At 42.5% G+C, this 18375-nt stretch overlaps 1 protein-coding gene across 2 annotated transcripts in view; it reads right to left on the reverse strand.

The window, feature by feature from the left end:
- Window positions 1-18375, reverse strand: part of TMEM131L (transmembrane 131 like) — a 142271-nt gene that overhangs the window by 41991 nt on the left and 81905 nt on the right. For both annotated transcript variants that reach the window (XM_054717677.1, XM_028151912.2), the window contains exons 8-13: window positions 4893-4970; window positions 4554-4707; window positions 3220-3278; window positions 2786-2894; window positions 824-917; window positions 206-359 (exon numbers count right to left, since the gene is read on the reverse strand). In XM_054717677.1, coding sequence (XP_054573652.1) covers window positions 206-359; window positions 824-917; window positions 2786-2894; window positions 3220-3278; window positions 4554-4707; window positions 4893-4970 — 648 coding nt within the window. The remainder of the gene's footprint in view (window positions 1-205; window positions 360-823; window positions 918-2785; window positions 2895-3219; window positions 3279-4553; window positions 4708-4892; window positions 4971-18375) is intronic.

An 18375-nucleotide genomic window follows, 5' to 3' on the forward strand; every position in this document is an offset into this window, starting at 1 on the left:
CCTGGTCCCTTTGAGTTCCTTGAACAATAGTTTAAAAAAGAGAGAGAGATCAATCTTAAAAGTAATTCTGAAAACGTTAAAAGAAAAATACTTGCTTTAAAATTGGTAAGTATTAACTTTTGTAAATATTCATTTCATAGCATCTGACCGTAAACAAAGCGTGAAATAAAATAGGCTAAAACCTGGATGAAAATACCATGTGTACCTTCAAAAAGTGCTTGGCCTCCTTGGAGACAAACACATCGTTTATCACGACACTGCGGTCAAAATGGTTGAGGTACCACATTGTCCAAACTCCCGACGTGTTCTCATGGATCTCCAGGTGGAACTGGGCTGCAGAGGAGTCCATTCTAAAATACCTGCGAACACAGCACGTGCATGCTCTCAGCCCCGAGAGTAAGACAACTGTCAGCATTCGAAGGAGTCTCAGTCACAAGAAGAGTAGCATCATAAAACGTCAGAGAATGGATGTCCGCGCTGGGAACGACCGCACGGGTCACTTCAGCCTTCGTTCCCACAAACAGAGCATCTGAAGGACAGAGGCCGCCAGGCAAAACCAGGACCGGGTGTAGCTGAGAAACAGCGGGAGGGTTTCTCCTCCCACACCTGGCTGCCTGGCCCAGAGCCTATTCCGTGAACCGAATCGTTCACCTTCCTCTTTCCCATTCTGCAGACAACCCCTGTTTCTGGTTGTCAGCGGTGTGAACGCAAGGAATGCAGCCCAGGGAATCATACTAGCCCCAGTTATATTTTTTTAATCATTTCCGAACAAACACTCACACACAAAACCCATACGACTTCAGGGAAAGTGGGGTTAACCTACCCTGGGACCACCGGAGAGGAGAGGCATGCTGTTAGTGTTGGAGTGTTTTTTGTTTTCTTCGTGACTTCTTTCACGCCACTATCACACGATGGAGCTGTTTTGAGGTATAAAGAAATGACTGTAAAGTATAATATCTTTTATATCACTACGCCTAAACAAAAACAAGGTATGTGTGTTCTTTATAACCTTATTATTTCACTGTTTTTGTCTCCATTAAAATCATGAGACATAAATGGGAAAATCCTTTCTCAAACCTTATCTTCTTTACTGGCTTGCTGTCAGTGATCTCAAACAGGGTATCTGCCACCCCACTGTACCCCCCTCCCCTTTTATAAACCAACCTCTCACTTCTTTGGGGGGGAAAAAGAGTCAATGCATTGTGGCTTTCTTTTTATAAAGATCTGCATTCACCAAAAGTAAGAGGAAAGCCCACAGGTCTACCAGAGATGACGGAGGTGACGACTGAAGCCCAGCTGGGCGGGGTGAGAGGAGCATGTGGAGGCCTGAGCAGGACAGAAATACCGCCTCAACAATAAGACGGAGCCTCTCAGAGAAGGTGGGGATGCGTTTCAGAACACCGCTGCTTTATCCAAGCAACAAGCTGCCCTTGAGTTGGGTCATACTATTCATTAAATCACTGGGATTGAATTCTTAACTCTAATACAAATACTCAAGTGGTTTTTTTTAAAGCTATATGTATGACAAAAAAATTATAACATGAATAAAGATGTGAAAATTAAATCTACTTTTCCCTCCTGACTTCTCAATTATCTTAGAGGAACAGCTGCTAACAGATTTGTGAGTATCCTTCCAGTTTTTCTATTTTGTATACAAGTGCATGGATACCCTTAAAAACCAAAATGTACACACGCCGCCTACATTGCATGTCCACGTATGCTTTTCAATAGCCGCAGAGTATACGAACTACAATTTAACCAGGCTCCTATTAACGGGTGTTTATGTTAGTTCTGTTGTCACAAACAATGCACATTCTGTAGGTAGAGCTTTGAATATAACTTATCTGTAGATAAGTTCCTAGAAGTAGAATTAAGGACTGAGGAATACATACGGGCATTTTAAATGTTCATAGATTGCCAATTTTCCCTCCAAAAAAAACCCCAAAAAACACCCATGTCAATTTATACTCTTATCAAAAACATGAATGGTGTTTTTCCCCCCTAATCATTATCAACACAGGATGTTAACAATCTTTTTTATTTTTATCAATCTAAGTAATAAATTATATCTCACTTGTCCCTTTAAATTCACTTTCCTTTCCATATAAGTGACATGTTTTCCTGTTTAAAAATCCATTTGCATTTCTTTTTTTAAAAAAAATATGTTTTCATTTATTTTATTTTTTTAGAGAGAGAAAGGAAGGGATAGGGAGAAACATGTTTGAGAGAGAAACATTGATTGGCTGCCTCCTGAATGGCCCCCACTGAGGATTGAGCTCACAACATGGGCATGTACCCTGATCGGAAATCAAACCAGCAACCTCCTGGTGCATGGGTGACACTCAACCACTGAGCCGCACTGGCTGCGCCATTTGCATTTCTTTACAGAAATCTTCTTAACTGTGAGTACGAACCAAAAGATAGGATTGGGTTCATGCTCATCAGACCTTCTGCATCGCATTCTACACAAAGCATCAAAGCTAAGGCAGCACAACCTCTCTCTCTCTGTGAAGGGAGCATCTCCAAACACATTTTCATTCTGGTCTTTCAAATCCCCCACTGAGTTACACTTTAAACTCAAAATCCTCTGCATGTGGCAGAATAGAAGTGGCACAGGCAAGCATCTTCTCCACCCTGCTCTCAGAACGGTGGGGGCTGCGGTACGGAGAGCAAGCCCACTCTCTTAGAACACTGCCTACTCTGCAGTGGTAAGTCCTTCCACAGAAAGAACTGCCATCGATAACAAACATAAAAAGGCAGTCTCCAATATTTTTAAAATCTGTACCTTTGCAAGTAAAAGAGGCAATTTTTGTAAAGTTGGTTGTAGAGGAAGGTAGGAGCACCGGTTCAAACTGCAGAGACAGAGCGTCTCTCTGTGAGAAATGATGGACATCCTGTAACAACAGCAAAACATCCAGTTAGCACTCTCGGCCAGGCCACTGTGCATCTAATCTGAATCAACTCTGTGAAATAACTAAGGAGCTCAGACTGTCATTCATACAGCAACTGCGCAGCACATGTGTCTACAACAGTACGAAGAGGGGGGTGCTGACAACCCTCATCCAAATAGGGGTTCAAGCCAGGGAAAAGGGGTTGCAATGAAAGCAGCAGAGCGTAGAGGTAAGTGTTTCTGGATCTGTTCCTGAAAATTCCTCATGGTCTACAATGAAATACACTTGTGAGTTTAACATTTACTAGATATAAAGCATTTACAATTACCTGTATCCATATAAGGCTGTTTCCTGAATGTAATATGTACATATTTACGGCCGAATCATCTGTCCAAAAGAATCAGAGTGAGGAGGTTAAAACAAAAAGCCATATCATTCTCACACATTTCTCTCTCTCTCTAAAAAAAAAAAAAAGTACCTCGTTTTGCAACACTACAATTGAAACTTGGAGCTATTTCTGCAGAGTATTCTTTTAAGTCACAAGAAAATGGATCCTTTTAAAATATTAACCTACCAACACAGGCTCTCTAAATGATAGATAAATGCTGAGTTTGGGGTTGGGACACTTCTCCTCTGGCTGCAACCAACCGCCTGGACAGCTTCAAATATGGCTGTGCTTTCCTGGTGATTAGTCAGCCCCTCATTTCCTTATTTAGACAACCATACTTGGGAGAAATAAAATCTGGGATCTCAAACCATAGCCTTCCTTTCAAGCCTCACCAACAGAGGTGGTCCCTATGGGGCAGGAGTCTTCTCTACTTTGATGTCTACCTGGTCGTTCTGAGAATCACCAAAAGCTTGCAACAAGGAGACAGGAAAGCTCTCCTGCTGAATTATTCCTATAATCAATTCTCAAGCGTTGTTTGAACAACAATAAGAATGCCAATATCAAACTATATTTTGGAGCCATTTCTTTTTCTGAGTATGTACGTATGTGGGTGTACACACACACACACACATACACACACACACACACACACACACACACACACACACACACACACACACCAGAACAGTCTTGACAACCAATAGATGATAGCAAGTCCTACATTATAAATCTCATGGATCTCATAATATGTGTCTCCAATAAAACTTCCTAGAAACTTAAACTGATGAACTAGGTTATTTCTGGTAAGTAGAGCTGTTTTCAAAAATAAAATTCATAGAACGAACACTGAAATTCCTACTACTCTCACTTGTCAGGCATCAAGGAACAACCAGTATCCCATCAACTATTTAAAAAATACAAAACAGCAGGATTTGGTCAACTGAGCTTCTGCAAATCAGTAAAACTGCAACAAGAGACACAAGACTTCCAACACTTCGTGAATATTTATATTAAGTTGTTGTTGTGCCCAGAATGCCAAGAAAAATGATTCCCAAGGAAACTTAGAGACTAGTTTGCTTTTGCCCCTTAATTTACTCCAAAAATTTACTCACAGCTGCAGATTGAGAACCAGTTACTATTACAATCGCTTAATAATGTCAAAAGCCGCAGCTCTTTGTGTTGGAGTGTGATGATGTGATCTATAAGTAAATGTTACAGAATGATGACGCAGGTTAATCATGTTACCGTGAAAATCTGAAGCGATTCCACCTTACCTGAGGTCTCAGATTTATCTGTAGCTACATAAATAATAGAAAGATGATCTAACAAATCCTGTGTGTTTTGTTCAAATTCTTTCGAGGCGTTTTCCATTGTTACAATTATGCTCATCCGTAGCCGTAAAACATCATCGGATTCCATATAACAACTCTGAGATTAGAGGGATGGAAAAAAGGAAAACCTTAAAGAATGATCTGAACTTGGTGATCTCAAATTTTAAGGGGAAAAGCACTTAAGGTAAGGGCATGTGAACTTCTGAGAACAGAATGTGCTGCTTTATTTTTTATATCTAAGCAAAGAGGCAGGAAGAAAAAAACTTAATTTTTTCATTTTACCTTTAATCGCTGACACACTTTGTTATGTAAACTGCATTCCAGTTGCACCTGCAAGAGGCTAGTATTAGTGGTTTCTGCCTAAAGGAAAAAAAAAGGGGGGGGGGTGACAATGTAAAAGAAAGCAAAAGGCTCAATCTAGCATTAATAGCAGACAATCTATCATTTATTCAGGAACTACATTTACTCAATTGACAAACATTTGAGTATCTGCTAACTGCTGGGTGTTATCCTATTTACTGGAAATATAGCCATCAATAAAATAGTTCACGTTCTAATGGAAGTCATAAGCTCTCCCCTTGGGCAACATGAAAACTCTGACTATGGCAATAAACAGATAAATGTGTTCTAGATATACACAGGAACACTGTAGTTTGGCATCGTTGATACTTTTTTAACACTCTTTTCCACATAGGAGTCTACTTTTATCTTAAAGTAGGTTCAGCAAGCAATCGCCAATTAACTGTTCTTCTGTCTACCTTCCTTCAGTAAATGACCTTAAAAGCTATGACAAAATCATAAGAGATGTCCAAAATTCAACTGGCTATCATTCCTTTATTTTTCTATTACAGTTGACATTCAATATTTTTTTATGTTAGTTTCAGGTATACAGCACAGTGGTTAGACAGTTACCAGTATATAATGCAAAAAGTGATCTGATAAGTCCAGTGTGTACCTGACATCACAGTAATTACAATATTATTGACTGTACTAGTATTTCCTATGCTGTACTCAACATTCCCATGACTACTGTGTAATTACTAATTTGCACTTCTTAATGCCTTCACCTTTTTCTTCACCCAACCCCTCCACCAATCCTCCCCATCTGGCAATCATCAGTTTGTTCTCTGTATCTATAAATCTGTTTCTGTTTTGTTTGTTCATTTATTTTGAACTTTAGATTCCCCATATAAGTGAAATCACATAATATTTGTCTTTTTCTGTCTGACTTATTTCACTTAGCATAATACCTTCTAGGTCTATCCATGCTGTTGCAAATGGTGATACTTCATTCTTTTTTAAAATATATATTTTTATTGATTTCAGAGAGGAAGGGAGAGGGAGATAGAAACATCAATGATGACAGAGAATCACTGATGGGCTGCCTCCTACACGCCCCTTACTGGAGAGGGAGATAGAAACATCAATGATGAGAGAGAATCACTGATGGGCTGCCTCCTACACGCCCCTTACTGGGGATTAAGCCCACAACCTGGGCATGTGACCCGGACCATAACTGAAGCCGGAACCCTTCAGTCCACAGGCCGACACTCTCCACTGAGCCAAACGACTGTAATAGTAGCTGGTTCATTCTTTTTTATGGCTGAGTAATATTCCATTGTATAGATGTACCACTTCCTTTTTTAAATGTTTTTATTGAGAGACAAAGGGTGAGGGAGAGAGAAACATTGATGAGAGGGAAACATTGGTTGCCTCCTGCATGCTCCCTATTTGAATTGAGCCCACAACCTTGGCATGTGCCCTGACTGAGAATGGAACCAGTGACCTCTCGGTGCATGGGAAAATGTTCAACCAACTGAGCCACACTGGCCATGGCCCACATCTTCGTTAGCCAATCATCCACTGATGGGCAGTTAAGTTACTTCCATATCTTGGCTCTTGTAAATAATGCTGGTTCCATGTGCACTTGAAAAAAAATGTATATTCTGCTGATTTGGGGTGAAATGCTCTAAAAATATCAATTAAATCCATCTGGTCTAATATGTCACTTAAGGCCGCTGTTTTCTTGTCTAAAAGATCTATCCATTGATGACAATAGGGTGATAAAGTTCCCTACTCTGACTGTATTACTGTCATAGGTCATATTTTTAATATGTGGGAGAGTTATGAATGGAAGGGATTAGAATATATCAAAATAATACAGAATTTTGCTCTAGCCAGTGATGCTCAGTAGCTGGAGAGTTGGCCCATGCAATGAGGAGTCGAGAGTTCAATTCCTGGTCAAGGTTTGATCCCTAGCTCTGTTGGGGCAGGTGCAGGAGACAACCAATGGATCTGTCTCTCTCATATCAATGTTTCTCCCTCTCTCTCTCTCTCTCTTCCCCTCCCTCCCTCTCTCCTACTCTCTCTAAAAATCAATAGAAAGATATCCTCGGGTATTAACAACAACAAAACGACAACAGAAGAACACATTTTTCATCACGTTCAATGATCTTAACAGGCACATGAGATGCCATTGACTTATCTTGAAGACGGGAAATGCAAAGTCCCATTCAGGGATACAGCCTTTTAGTTGGGAGGGCAGGGGGCTGCAGGCGGTGAATGCACAGAAAATGTGCAGCATGTGAATCTAAGGGGCCTGGTTTTGAGAGTTCCTCCTCTGTGGAGTTTGATGTGTCTGGTATAGTTTTGCAGAAGGGTACTGGGCTGGGCAGCCACAGTCAGAACACCAGAAAATCTCCACAAGGTAAGAAGGCATTCCCCGAATCCTTGGCTGACTTAACTGTGGGAAAGTGTCTATTTACTTCAGGGAGATTTAGTACGAAGTAGAATCACCCCAATTATGTTTAATTTGTTAGATTTATAAGAATTATCTAAGTACATTATATAAGAACCCATCTTGTATTCAGTCAACTAAAGTACAGAAAAAATAAAATAGATTACATTTTAGAATGCAGTAAAAATATTTAAGGAGTTTTAACCAAGCTTGTAAATGGGACCAAGCATTCACCAACAGCTCTTTTAAAGAAGTAATTGTTGGTATTTGCTAGACTTAAACAGGAAAACACTACTGTGAACAGAACCTAAAATCTTAAAGAAGAAACATTTTTTAATTTATTTTTCTGGGAACAAATCCCACGATCAAAGAAATAAACAACAAAAAGCCCACCACTTCTCTGAAGTTGCTTTCACCCAAGTTACAAAAGACCTCCATATCCAAATCCAATAGAAACTTCTCTTTTTGCCGGATTCTGCTCTCCCACCTAAAACCATTAACCATTTGTCCTTCTGGCTTTTCCCTTTCATCTTTGGCTCTTCCCATTATGACCATCAGATGTTGGAATTATTCTGGATTCTGTCTTTTGTCCTCTTCACTCTCTCCCTAAGGGAGCCTATGACAAGTTGAAGTTTGTTTCTCCAGCTCAGACCTCTCTGCACACCTATACGTCCAACCAATGGCGGGGCATCCGCCTGGACATGACTCCCTCACACAGGCCAAGGCAGTGGGTCTTGCTGTGCATTGGCCTCCTCTTAGCACCATATTTGGTTTAAGCCAGAAACTTGAAAACCAACTTTACGTTCTCACCTACCCTCCTCAAACTAACCCCAAACCAGTTTATACTGATTGTACCTCCTTGGCAGCCCTTGAATCCATTCAGTTCTCTTCATTCCTAATACCCTAAGGATCAGGGGTCAGCCAACTGTGCCCGTGGGCCCCATCCAGCCCGCTGCCTGTGTTTATAAATAAAGTTTTGTTGGAACACAGCCATGCTCATTCCTTGTGAATTGTCTATGGCTGCTGTCCTGTTACAATGGCAGAGTTGAGTACTTGCAACAGAGGTCTATGGCCTGCGAAGAAGGTAAAAAAACACACAACTCTCCAGGCCTTTACTATAAAAGTTTATGGAGCCCTTGCCCTAGTGCAGTGGTCGGCAAACTCATTTGTCAACAGAGCCAAATATCAACAGTACAACGATTGAAATTTCTTTTGAGAGCCAAATTTTTTAAACTTAAACTTCTTCTAACGCCACTTCTTCAAAATAGATTCACGCAGGCCGTGGTATTTTGTGGAAGAGCCACACTCAAGGGGCCAAAGAGCCGCATGTGGCTCTCGAGCCGCAGTTTGCCGACTACGGCCCTAGTGGGAGGGAAGAAGGGAGGGAAGAAGGGAGGGAAGGACAGAGGCAGGTAGGCTGCTGCACCAACCTCCTCCTACTGTCCCTGTGTCCACCTCTGCCCTCTCCACTCCACTCTCCACATGGCATCAACAGTGAATTTACATAAGAGGGTACAGGGAGAGTAAATGATGACGGAAGGAGACTTGACTTGCAGTGGTGAGTACACTACAATATACAGATGATATACTATAGAATTGTACACCTGAAATCTATAGAATTTTATTAACCAACATCAACCCAATAAATTCAATGAAAAAGGAGAGAGCAAGAGCGAGAGAGAGAGAGAGAGAGAGAGAGAGAGAGAGAGATTATAAATATGCAAATCAGGTCAAGCCACTTATCTGCTTAAAACCCTTCAAAGACTTCCTGCTTGGCCCAAGTCCCAAATCCTTTACTGCAGCTACAGAATGCAGGAACCTGCCTAGTCTCTGCCTCCTTGTTTATGTTCCAGCCTCACAGGTAGACTTTCTGCTCTATTTTGCCTTCAAACTCTATTTTTGCTGATCCTGCACTTTGAACCTACATTTCCAACCGACCCTCCCCTCTACATAGCTAAGCCCAATTCATTTTTTGTGTCCCAGCTTCAACATCACTCAGGGAGGTTTTCCCTGACACCTCAGCTGGGGTAAGTGCCATACTCACACCCACAGCACCTTTCACCTGACCTTCATTAACACTCCTCATGTGATAACTCGAGGTCTGTGTTCCCCAGCAGACTGTAAGCTCCTTGCCTGAAGGGTTTACCACAATGACTACCACTTAATCGGCACTCAATATACAGCTGTGAATGAAGAAAAGTGGGCACACAGCTACATGCTTGCTTCAAAAGGGAAAGAAACTAAAAATAATAATCACTGGCTATAAAATCAAAGTATCAAACCTGATATTTGGCATGTGTTTCTGATCTAAAACTTTCCTAAAAAGTTTAAAAAAAAAACACCCACATCAGCACACTCTCAACATATCTATAATAATAAAAGCATAATATGCTAATTAGACCAGATGTCCTTCCGGATGACCTTCCTGACGAAACCTAGGCTGCAAGGGAAGCCCGGGTCCTGAATGCCTGCCAGTGGCTGGAGGGAAGCCGGTGCCGGCAGCCGGGGGGAAGGAAGGCCTACTCTTGAACAAATTTCATGCGTCAGGCCTCTAGTACATTTATAATTAAGTGGGGTTTTAATAACGTACAATTTAACCATAGATCTTAACCTGGCAAGGCAATTCTCTTCCCTAACATATTTCTTCAAATGTTGAAATAATGTCTGAAGTTCAAAATTATAATTTTGAACATGATTAAAAATCCTATTTGCACAGTAATTTGATGTAATTTAAATCCTCATGTTCTGTCATCCTTGGTACGTTTCTGGATGGGTGACTTTATAATTTACCATTCTAAATAAGGCTCTTCTATTAGCAGGAAACAAAAACAAACATAAAGCACTATATGGTTTCATTAGCTGTAGAACATATTTCAGCATCCCACCAGGGGGAGTTCCAGCACCTCCAAACTGCCCTTGAAGCATGCTAACATTTCTCAGAGAAATTTAAAGGTTCCTGTCTTCCTTTAAAACACACACACAAAAAAAACTATTGCAATCTAGACTTTAAAAAGAAAACTACAACCAAAGCATGAGCCAGTTGGGGCCACCACACATGCTGGGAATAAGAATTCCCCTGAAAGGACCCCCACCGAGCACATTTGTCGTGACAGTAGGACATCTCCTTACCCAGGAGTGTGCTGAGCAGATTATAAAAGAAACACAAAACCCATTTCTCTACTGTTGAAACCTCCCACACTATTTTGGGGAAGAAAAAAAAAAAAAAAAAGAGCTCATCAAGAATAAAAAGAAAAAATGAATTCCTAAATTTCATAGCTCAAAGAAAAAATAATTCCTTCGTCGTTTTCACATTAAGTCTATGGGGATAAATGACTTATCAAAGGGTCCTAAGGTTCGTTGGTGGGAAAATGGAAAACAATAGCAGGTCTTTTGGCACAAGCCAGTGTTTTTTCCAGGTAAATCAGAATAGACCAAGTCGATTCCTCCTAGATACTTAAAAGCCTGAAAGTTCTTCCGCACGGAAACACATATTAGAAAACCATGCCAAGAAATAATGCAAAGGACAAGAAAACAGCGATGTAAAAGCTCCCTTTGTGTGGCTTGTATTCCCTAGGTTTTGTGGTGAAGGGATATGAGTCTAGGTTAACTGGATCTAAGAGAGAAAATAAATCACCTTCCTTTATTTGCTAAGAAATTGTTCTTTGTGGACTGGGCCAGGGCCAGAGTGTGATTTGGGGGGATTGTGTGCAATTAAACAGGAAAAAAAAAAGATAGACAATGTAAATGACTTTTCTTAATAAGAGTAAACCATATCCTAACAAAAGTATACAAGAGCCTATAACATATTAATCCAGACAGAATGAACAACGTATGACGATCCCAGTAATGACCATCCATGAAAACCTTTCATTAAGGAAAATAACTTGGGAAATACAAAAGAATTACTTAGATAAGTCCCAATCTTAGGTTCTATTTTCCTCACACATTTTTCTCCGCTTTCTCAGTTGTGAATGCTAAATGTCAGAGGTCTTTATAAAGGTAGATCGTTGATGCCAATGTGTGCCTCAGTAGGAACACAGTGTAAGCCTGTGGCCAGCCCAGCCAGTGGCCCACACACACAGGGCTCGGTACCATACATTCCATACAGCACATGGTTTTGTATAGAAAGAACACTTTCTTGGGTCCCTTCCACACAACACTCAGGCTCTGTAGCCAAACTCCTAATTTAGTGTTTCCTGCGTAACAAACAGGCGGCTGAGCGAACAGTGAGCACTATTTGTTGCTTTAACCTTATGTTAAACAGCAATTGTGTTCCAACCCTCACCCCGACCACGACAAACCCTTCTGGTCCTCCGATATTTAACTGCTGAAATGAAACTTACCTATGTTGCCAGACCCCCTCACTAAAATGTTTGTAAAAAACCTAGGTACTGGCTGGAATGCATTTTTTGTTTTGGTTCGTTAAGGGAAAGGGGGTTAAAGCATATGTGTAGCATTTCTGCTTCTCCAAATCTTTGCAGAAAAGGCAGTGTGGCCAGATGACTATTCACCATACATTCGAGATGAAACCCAGCCACAAGACCTTGGGGACGTTTCGACGCGTTCCCAGGTTCAGCTTCCTCTTCAGTAACACAGAACTAAGGAACTCACCGCCGTGTGAAAGGCATTAAATGAGATTCATATGCCCAACGCAGGGCACGCACCGGGCCCTCATGAGGGAGTGTCATGATTTTTCATTCATTATTAATGCATGAAGTTGGTAAAATTCCACACCAAATCATCTAAATGCTTCTGGGAAGCATGTTCCCCACATCTAATGTGTTCGAGGGGAAACTCCTCTTCCCCACACTGTGGGTTTCTAAGAGAAGGGATTGTTTTCCTGAACACTTCAGAATCTTCTCATCTTATTTCACCGTTGGTTCAGAACCCAAGCAACGAGAGAAATGTCGTCGTAGCACATCACCTCCCACCCCACTGAATGTGCCGCTAACCCTGAAAGACAAAGCGCAATTTAGAGACCAAATTAACGCTTCGATATTGAGACTTTTGGTGGGACCAAGGGGCAGCGGCCTGTATCTTTACACTTGGGTGGCTTTGAACTCCTACAACCTGGGCTGGCACTCTCAGGAGAGCCATGTGGATGTTCACCTTGGTAGGTCACACAGCGCACGGTGGTTCTGTCCAAAGGCTAACAGCTATTTTTACCCAATTGGATGCTGCTGGACCTTAAGCAAATGGCAAGTGGCTCCTGAAGGTCTGGCTCAGCCCTTGAACCTGGGCCCAGGCTCAGCAAAAGCTCAGGTGTGAATATGCAGGCTGCTGTGGCTTGACCTTGAGCGGCAAAGGCACAGCTCTGACCTAAGTGGGCGTGGCCATGGCAAGGATGAGGCTATGAAAGGAAGGATGTCGCAGTAGAAATCAGTGTGGTGGTTCCTCAGAAAATTAAACCTACAACTACACCAAAGTAACAGGAGGGGCACAGACAGATACACAATAGTCAAAAGGTGGAAGCAACCCAACATCCATCAATGGATGAACGAGTAAACAGCACACAGTATATACACACAATGGACTATTATTCAGTCTTAAAAGGGGAGGAAATTCGGACACATGCTACAACATGGATGAACCTTGAAGACATTATGCTCAGTGACATAAGCCAGTCATAATAGGACAAATACTGTGTGATTCCACTCCTAGGAGAAGACCTAGAAGAGCCCAATTCATGGAGACATAAAAAAGAATAATGGTCATGGGGGGGGGGGGGCTGAGAGGAGGTAAGAATGGGGAGTTAGTGTTTCATGGGTACAGAATTTCAGTTTGGGAAGATGAAAAAGTCCAAGAGATGGATGGTGGAGATGGTTGCACAACATTGTGAATATACTGAATTGTACACTTAGAAATGGTGAAAATAGTAAATTTGTGTTATGCATATTTTACCACAGGAAAAGGGAGAAAGGAGAAGGAAAAGGGGGGGGGCGGGGGGGGGGAGAAAAAGATACCCCCAATCAGGACTCTCTTCAAAACAGAACTTCCAGAATACCACCTGCTGCTTATCCAGGTCTTAGAGGAACGGCTGGGCCCACCTCCTGGCAGGCAGCGTGGACAGGCTGCTCCTGATTTGTTCCCTTTTTATGCATCACCTTCACGGCTGAGAGACCTGTGAAAGGTGCAGCTCAAATACAAGAGGTTGGTCCACTGATTCAAAAGTTCCTCCCCAATTCACTGGCGCTAGATTTATGAACCATCTAAACGCTCACCACCATTTTAGATTTTCAAGATCCAACGTGACAGAACCACATAAGGGTGACCGATGTTATAAATAAATAAAAAACCCAATGAGGGTGTTCTTACTAAAGAGATATGCTGTCACGCTGGTTGAGTTAGAGAAGTAATTTGACGAAACGATGGCACAAACAAATGAGATAACCACACGGAGTTGCCAGAAGGTTAGAGGAACACACTTTACATACTTGAGTCTTCCTACTGGGCCCAGAGGAACAAAAACCAAAAAAAAAAAAAAAAAAAGGAAGGCAGGCTGATGCCGCAGGAGGAAGAGAGGGCTGCCCTTTGGAGGAAAAGCTGACGTTTTAGGGGACGACCAGACAGAGCTGGACTAGAACAGGAGACCTGGACGGGCCAGTTCCACAGACAGAGAAAGAGAAGTGAGACAGCCTGGGATCCCAGTGAAATGAGGAAATATGTATCGTTGTGCCTGTTGGAGCTTAAAAAAATACTAATAAGGAAGACAAGCAATTTTGCTACAGAAAAAGAAAATAAAAAGAACAGGGAGAAAGGAGCAATTAGACTGAAATGGCTCCCCCAAGAGGAATTAGGACTCAGGTCCAGGAACTATGGAGAGACACACTTCTAAAGCCAGGCACAGAGCCCATGGGAAGGGTGACCGAGGACCCGCACCCTCCAAGGCCAAGACCCAGGGCCACGTGAGATCTCGCAGGCTGTGAGGGGGAGACTAGGAGGAGCAGAGCAGAGAGTTCAGAGCATGGCAACATGAATGCACAGTTACTGCTGGTGCCCTAAGGGAATATGCTTGATGTTCCTGGGATTAGACTCCAAGTAAGAGGAAGCACAGCACAGAAGAAACCCATTAAAGGGGAACCAGGCAGGACTAGATAGACGGGTCCCAGGCCTGATTCAGGGGTTGGTCTAATGGGAGAGGTTTATGCAAGACGATGAAATGAGGGAAGAGGAGATCTGTTTGAACAACAGATACTTTTAGCAGACTCAAAGGTTATTGACTTTATCTTTCTTGCTTTGGGAGAACTCACAAGAAAACATCTAGAGGGGAATTAATATATATATCAAAAAGTAAAGGAAAAGGAGAAATATGGGTGCATCAATTCCAGCAAACAGCAGCCGCTTACAAGTGTTAAGAGAAAGAAAGAGACCAACAAAAGAAGCTGGTTACACAGCTCAAAACTCAACTGAGCCTTCCTAAGAGTAAGAGGGGCGCAGGGGACAACGGCACATCCTGGAGGCGCAGCCCACGACTTTAGAGAAAGAAGAGCCACGAACAACCTGGGGAGACAGGGAGTGACTCCCGGCCAAGGTCCACCCCCACTAGGGCCTGAGCTCCCTATCAACAGCAGCCCCCCCTCCAGGAACCTGCTGGGAGCAATGCTGCACTTGAAATAAGTGGGGCGAGGAAGGAAAAGCCTTCCCTGTCGTAGGTTCCAGAGCTTCAATGAGTCCACAGTAAGAGGCTCAACATCTGTGCGCACAGCCTCTGCAGCCACTCCATCCCTGAATAGAGGGCAATCCCATTCAGCACACCAATCAGCAGGGGGGTGGGGGGGGGCAGGGGTGTAAAACAAGGGCTCTGTGCTGAAAGGAGGGAAAGACACACCTAGCGACTAGCCTGCAGCCACTCTCAAGTTCTAACTCAGGAGGCTAGAGCAGCTCAGATGCTGCTTCCTGAGAAGGAACTAATGTGCACAGGGGATTCCTCCCTAACCCCCAAAGGTCTCAAATTAACTTCTTCTTTTTTAAAAAATATATTTTATTGATTTTTTACAGAGAGGAAGGGAGAGGGATAGAGAGTTAGAAACATCGATGAGAGAGAAACAGCTATCAGTTGCCTCCTGCACACCCCCCACTGGGGATGTGCCGGCAACCAAGGTACATGCCCTTGACCTGAATCAAACCTGGGACCCTTCAGTCCACAGGCCAACGCTCTATCCACTGAGCCAAACCGGTTAGGCTCAAATTAACTTCTGGACAAGCAAGCGGCTCCATCAATATCAAATGCCAAGATCCTGGACTCAGAACAACTGGCATGAATTGAAGCTGAAACCAAGGTGATGCTCTCTGTCTGTCCTCCATCTCTCTCTTTGGCAAACAGAGATACTGGGAACAATTTTTGCTTAGAGTTAGTACCTTGAGAGTAGGTTAAGGGTATGCTTTCCAAAATTGGTGGATGTTAGGTTGATAATATGATATTCTTGTTATCTTATTAAGATTCTAGACTCAAGTGAGGCTCAAGAGATACTGAGTATTGGACTACTGTGACTTCTGAAACCCCAAGGCAGTCATCCACACTCTAGCAAGAGCGAGCCCAGGCTATAGCTGCCGAGGTTTCTCCAGCTACACACAGGCATGGAGAATCTCTCTGGCAAAGTCAAAAAATAATAAATAAGATTTAGAGAGGACTTCAAATTCTTTGAATGCTAACTCACAAGCCAAACTAATTTGATATTGGGACTATGGCCTTGAACTTTCATGTCTTACCAAAGGACTGACTCTATGAATTTTAAAATTCTCCTAGAGGATTTATATTTGTTTTAAAGTTAAAGAATGTGTTTTAGCTATGTGCCAGGTACTAGTTTTACATGTATCAACTTATTCAACAGCTACAGCAATCCTATGAGGTCCTGTTATTTTTACCTAATTTTATAGATAAACTAAGAAACAGCAGGTTAGGTAATTTGGCCAAGGTCACTCAGAACCAAGATGGCCTGGTGGCCTGGTTTCAGAACTCACCTTCTTTTTTATTTTTATTTTTAATCTTTATTGTTGAAAGTGTGCATATGTCCCCTCTCTCCCTCCACTGACCCCTTCTACACCACCCCCACCCCCCAGAATTCATCTTCTTATTTGCCACCCTATGTGTGTCTCTGATGTGGCGTCCTCATATGGCTGTTTTTATTGGAGCCTTTTAACTGTTATTTGATCCCACTGTAAATGCTCTGATAGGCTGCATTGGATATCATACTTGAAAAGAATTTGGGATGGGAAACAGAGAAGAAGATGAACTTTCAACCCTGGGTACAGTGTGGCTTTGGAGCAGATTATTAATGAATTCTGTTCATTCATCTTAGAACTTTCTAGGGGCAAACTCAACAGTGTGCCCCAGAAGTCTCGGGGGGATCAACAAACAAATGGGGGTGTGGTGCTCCTGGGAGACGGGACAGGCTCAGGAAGGTGGACACACAGCCACGGGACATCTGATGACCTCCTCGTCAGAGAAGGGAGGATTGCGGGCTTAGGAATAGGTGAGCCCAATGGGTCAGGAGAAACATTAGAAGGAAAAGATTCTCTTCCCCTAAATACTCCAGTCCTCTTGCCCCAAGCCCTCTTCTCCCCTCAAGGCAGAGGGAGTTGCCTATTGGTGGGCAACAGAAAATGATCCTGTGGTATATAGGCAGGGGTGATGGGGGAAGCTAGTGGAGGAACTGGCTCCTTTCTCCTTCACCCTACAGCCTGGGTAAGGGTGTCTGTCCTTGATTCAAGCTTCCCTTGCATGGGCCACCCCATGGTGTACCTAGGAGATAGGGCATTAGCAACTCTGGCTCTTTCTTACCTCAGCTCACGCAGAAGAATGCAGCTGATCAGTAATAAAAAGGTGCATTTTAGTTCTCTAACTCCTGATTCTTATAGGTCTACTACTTCAGCACCTGGCCAGAAAGAGAGGTACTAATTACTGGGCATCTTCAAGTCATCTAACAAAATTTTCTAGAATAGTCTAATATAATGAATGTTTGAAAGGCATCAGAAAACAATCATGTCCTATAATTTCATAAATAGCTAAGACAATAATTTCTTTATTTTAAAGACATTTATTCAGCCCTGGCTGGGTTTTCTCAGTGGTTAGAGCATCAGCCTGAGAACTGAAGGGTCACTGTTTTAATTCCCAGTCAAGGCGCACATGGTCAAGGCACACATGCGGGAGGCAACCAATGGATGCGTCTCTCTCACATTCTTTCTCTCTCTCTCCTCCCTCCCCCCCCCACTCCTCGCTACTCTCTCTAAAAGTCAATGGAAAAAATATCCTCAGGTGAGAATTAAAAAATAATAAAATAAAAAATAAAGAAATTTAATTTTCAAGCATTTGTTTACTGCATGGCGATAGGGCCAAGCTCTGCACTAGGTAATACGAGAGCAAATATTGATTAGAACATGATTCCTGCTCTTAAGGAGCTTATGACCACAGTCCAGGAAACACATACACAGAGACAAAGCTTTCCAGTATTACTCTTGCTAAGACAGGGATGCTCGGAGCGTTCAGGAAGGAGGGAGTCAATTCTCCTGGGAGGCAAAAAAGAGACAAACACTGAGTGTAAAGAGGCCCCAGGAAACTGTGTTCTGGGAACCAGGGGACCCCACTGGCCTGTAAAACACATGAGGGGAAACACCCACACCCACGCCTCCTGGTATTTCTCCCTCGGCTTCCCACACTTCCCTCCTTCCTCTACTCACCAACCCTCCTTCCAGCCTCTTCCCAAGCTCCCATTCCATTGAATCATCCTCATTTGTGGCTCCGAAGAAAAGAAGATTTTTTTTTTTTTTAGCTCAGGCAATTTCCTTGCTTTTAAAAACTATATTCAGAGGTAGGTAGGAGGAGGAAATTAGGTAATGGCATATATTTACCTAACATACAGTCAGAACTTTCCAGAGTCAGACAGCCTATCATTTTTATGTAAAAGAAAAATCAAACAGCTTTTGCCATGCAAAGAGATGGCATTACTAGTAAATACATTATGATGACACCGACTTGTAGGAATTCTCAGCTATTCCACCCGGGAATTCTATTTTGTTTCATTTAGCGAA

This window comes from Eptesicus fuscus, chromosome 6, assembly GCF_027574615.1.
Source record: "Eptesicus fuscus isolate TK198812 chromosome 6, DD_ASM_mEF_20220401, whole genome shotgun sequence".
NCBI lineage: Eukaryota > Metazoa > Chordata > Mammalia > Chiroptera > Vespertilionidae > Eptesicus > Eptesicus fuscus.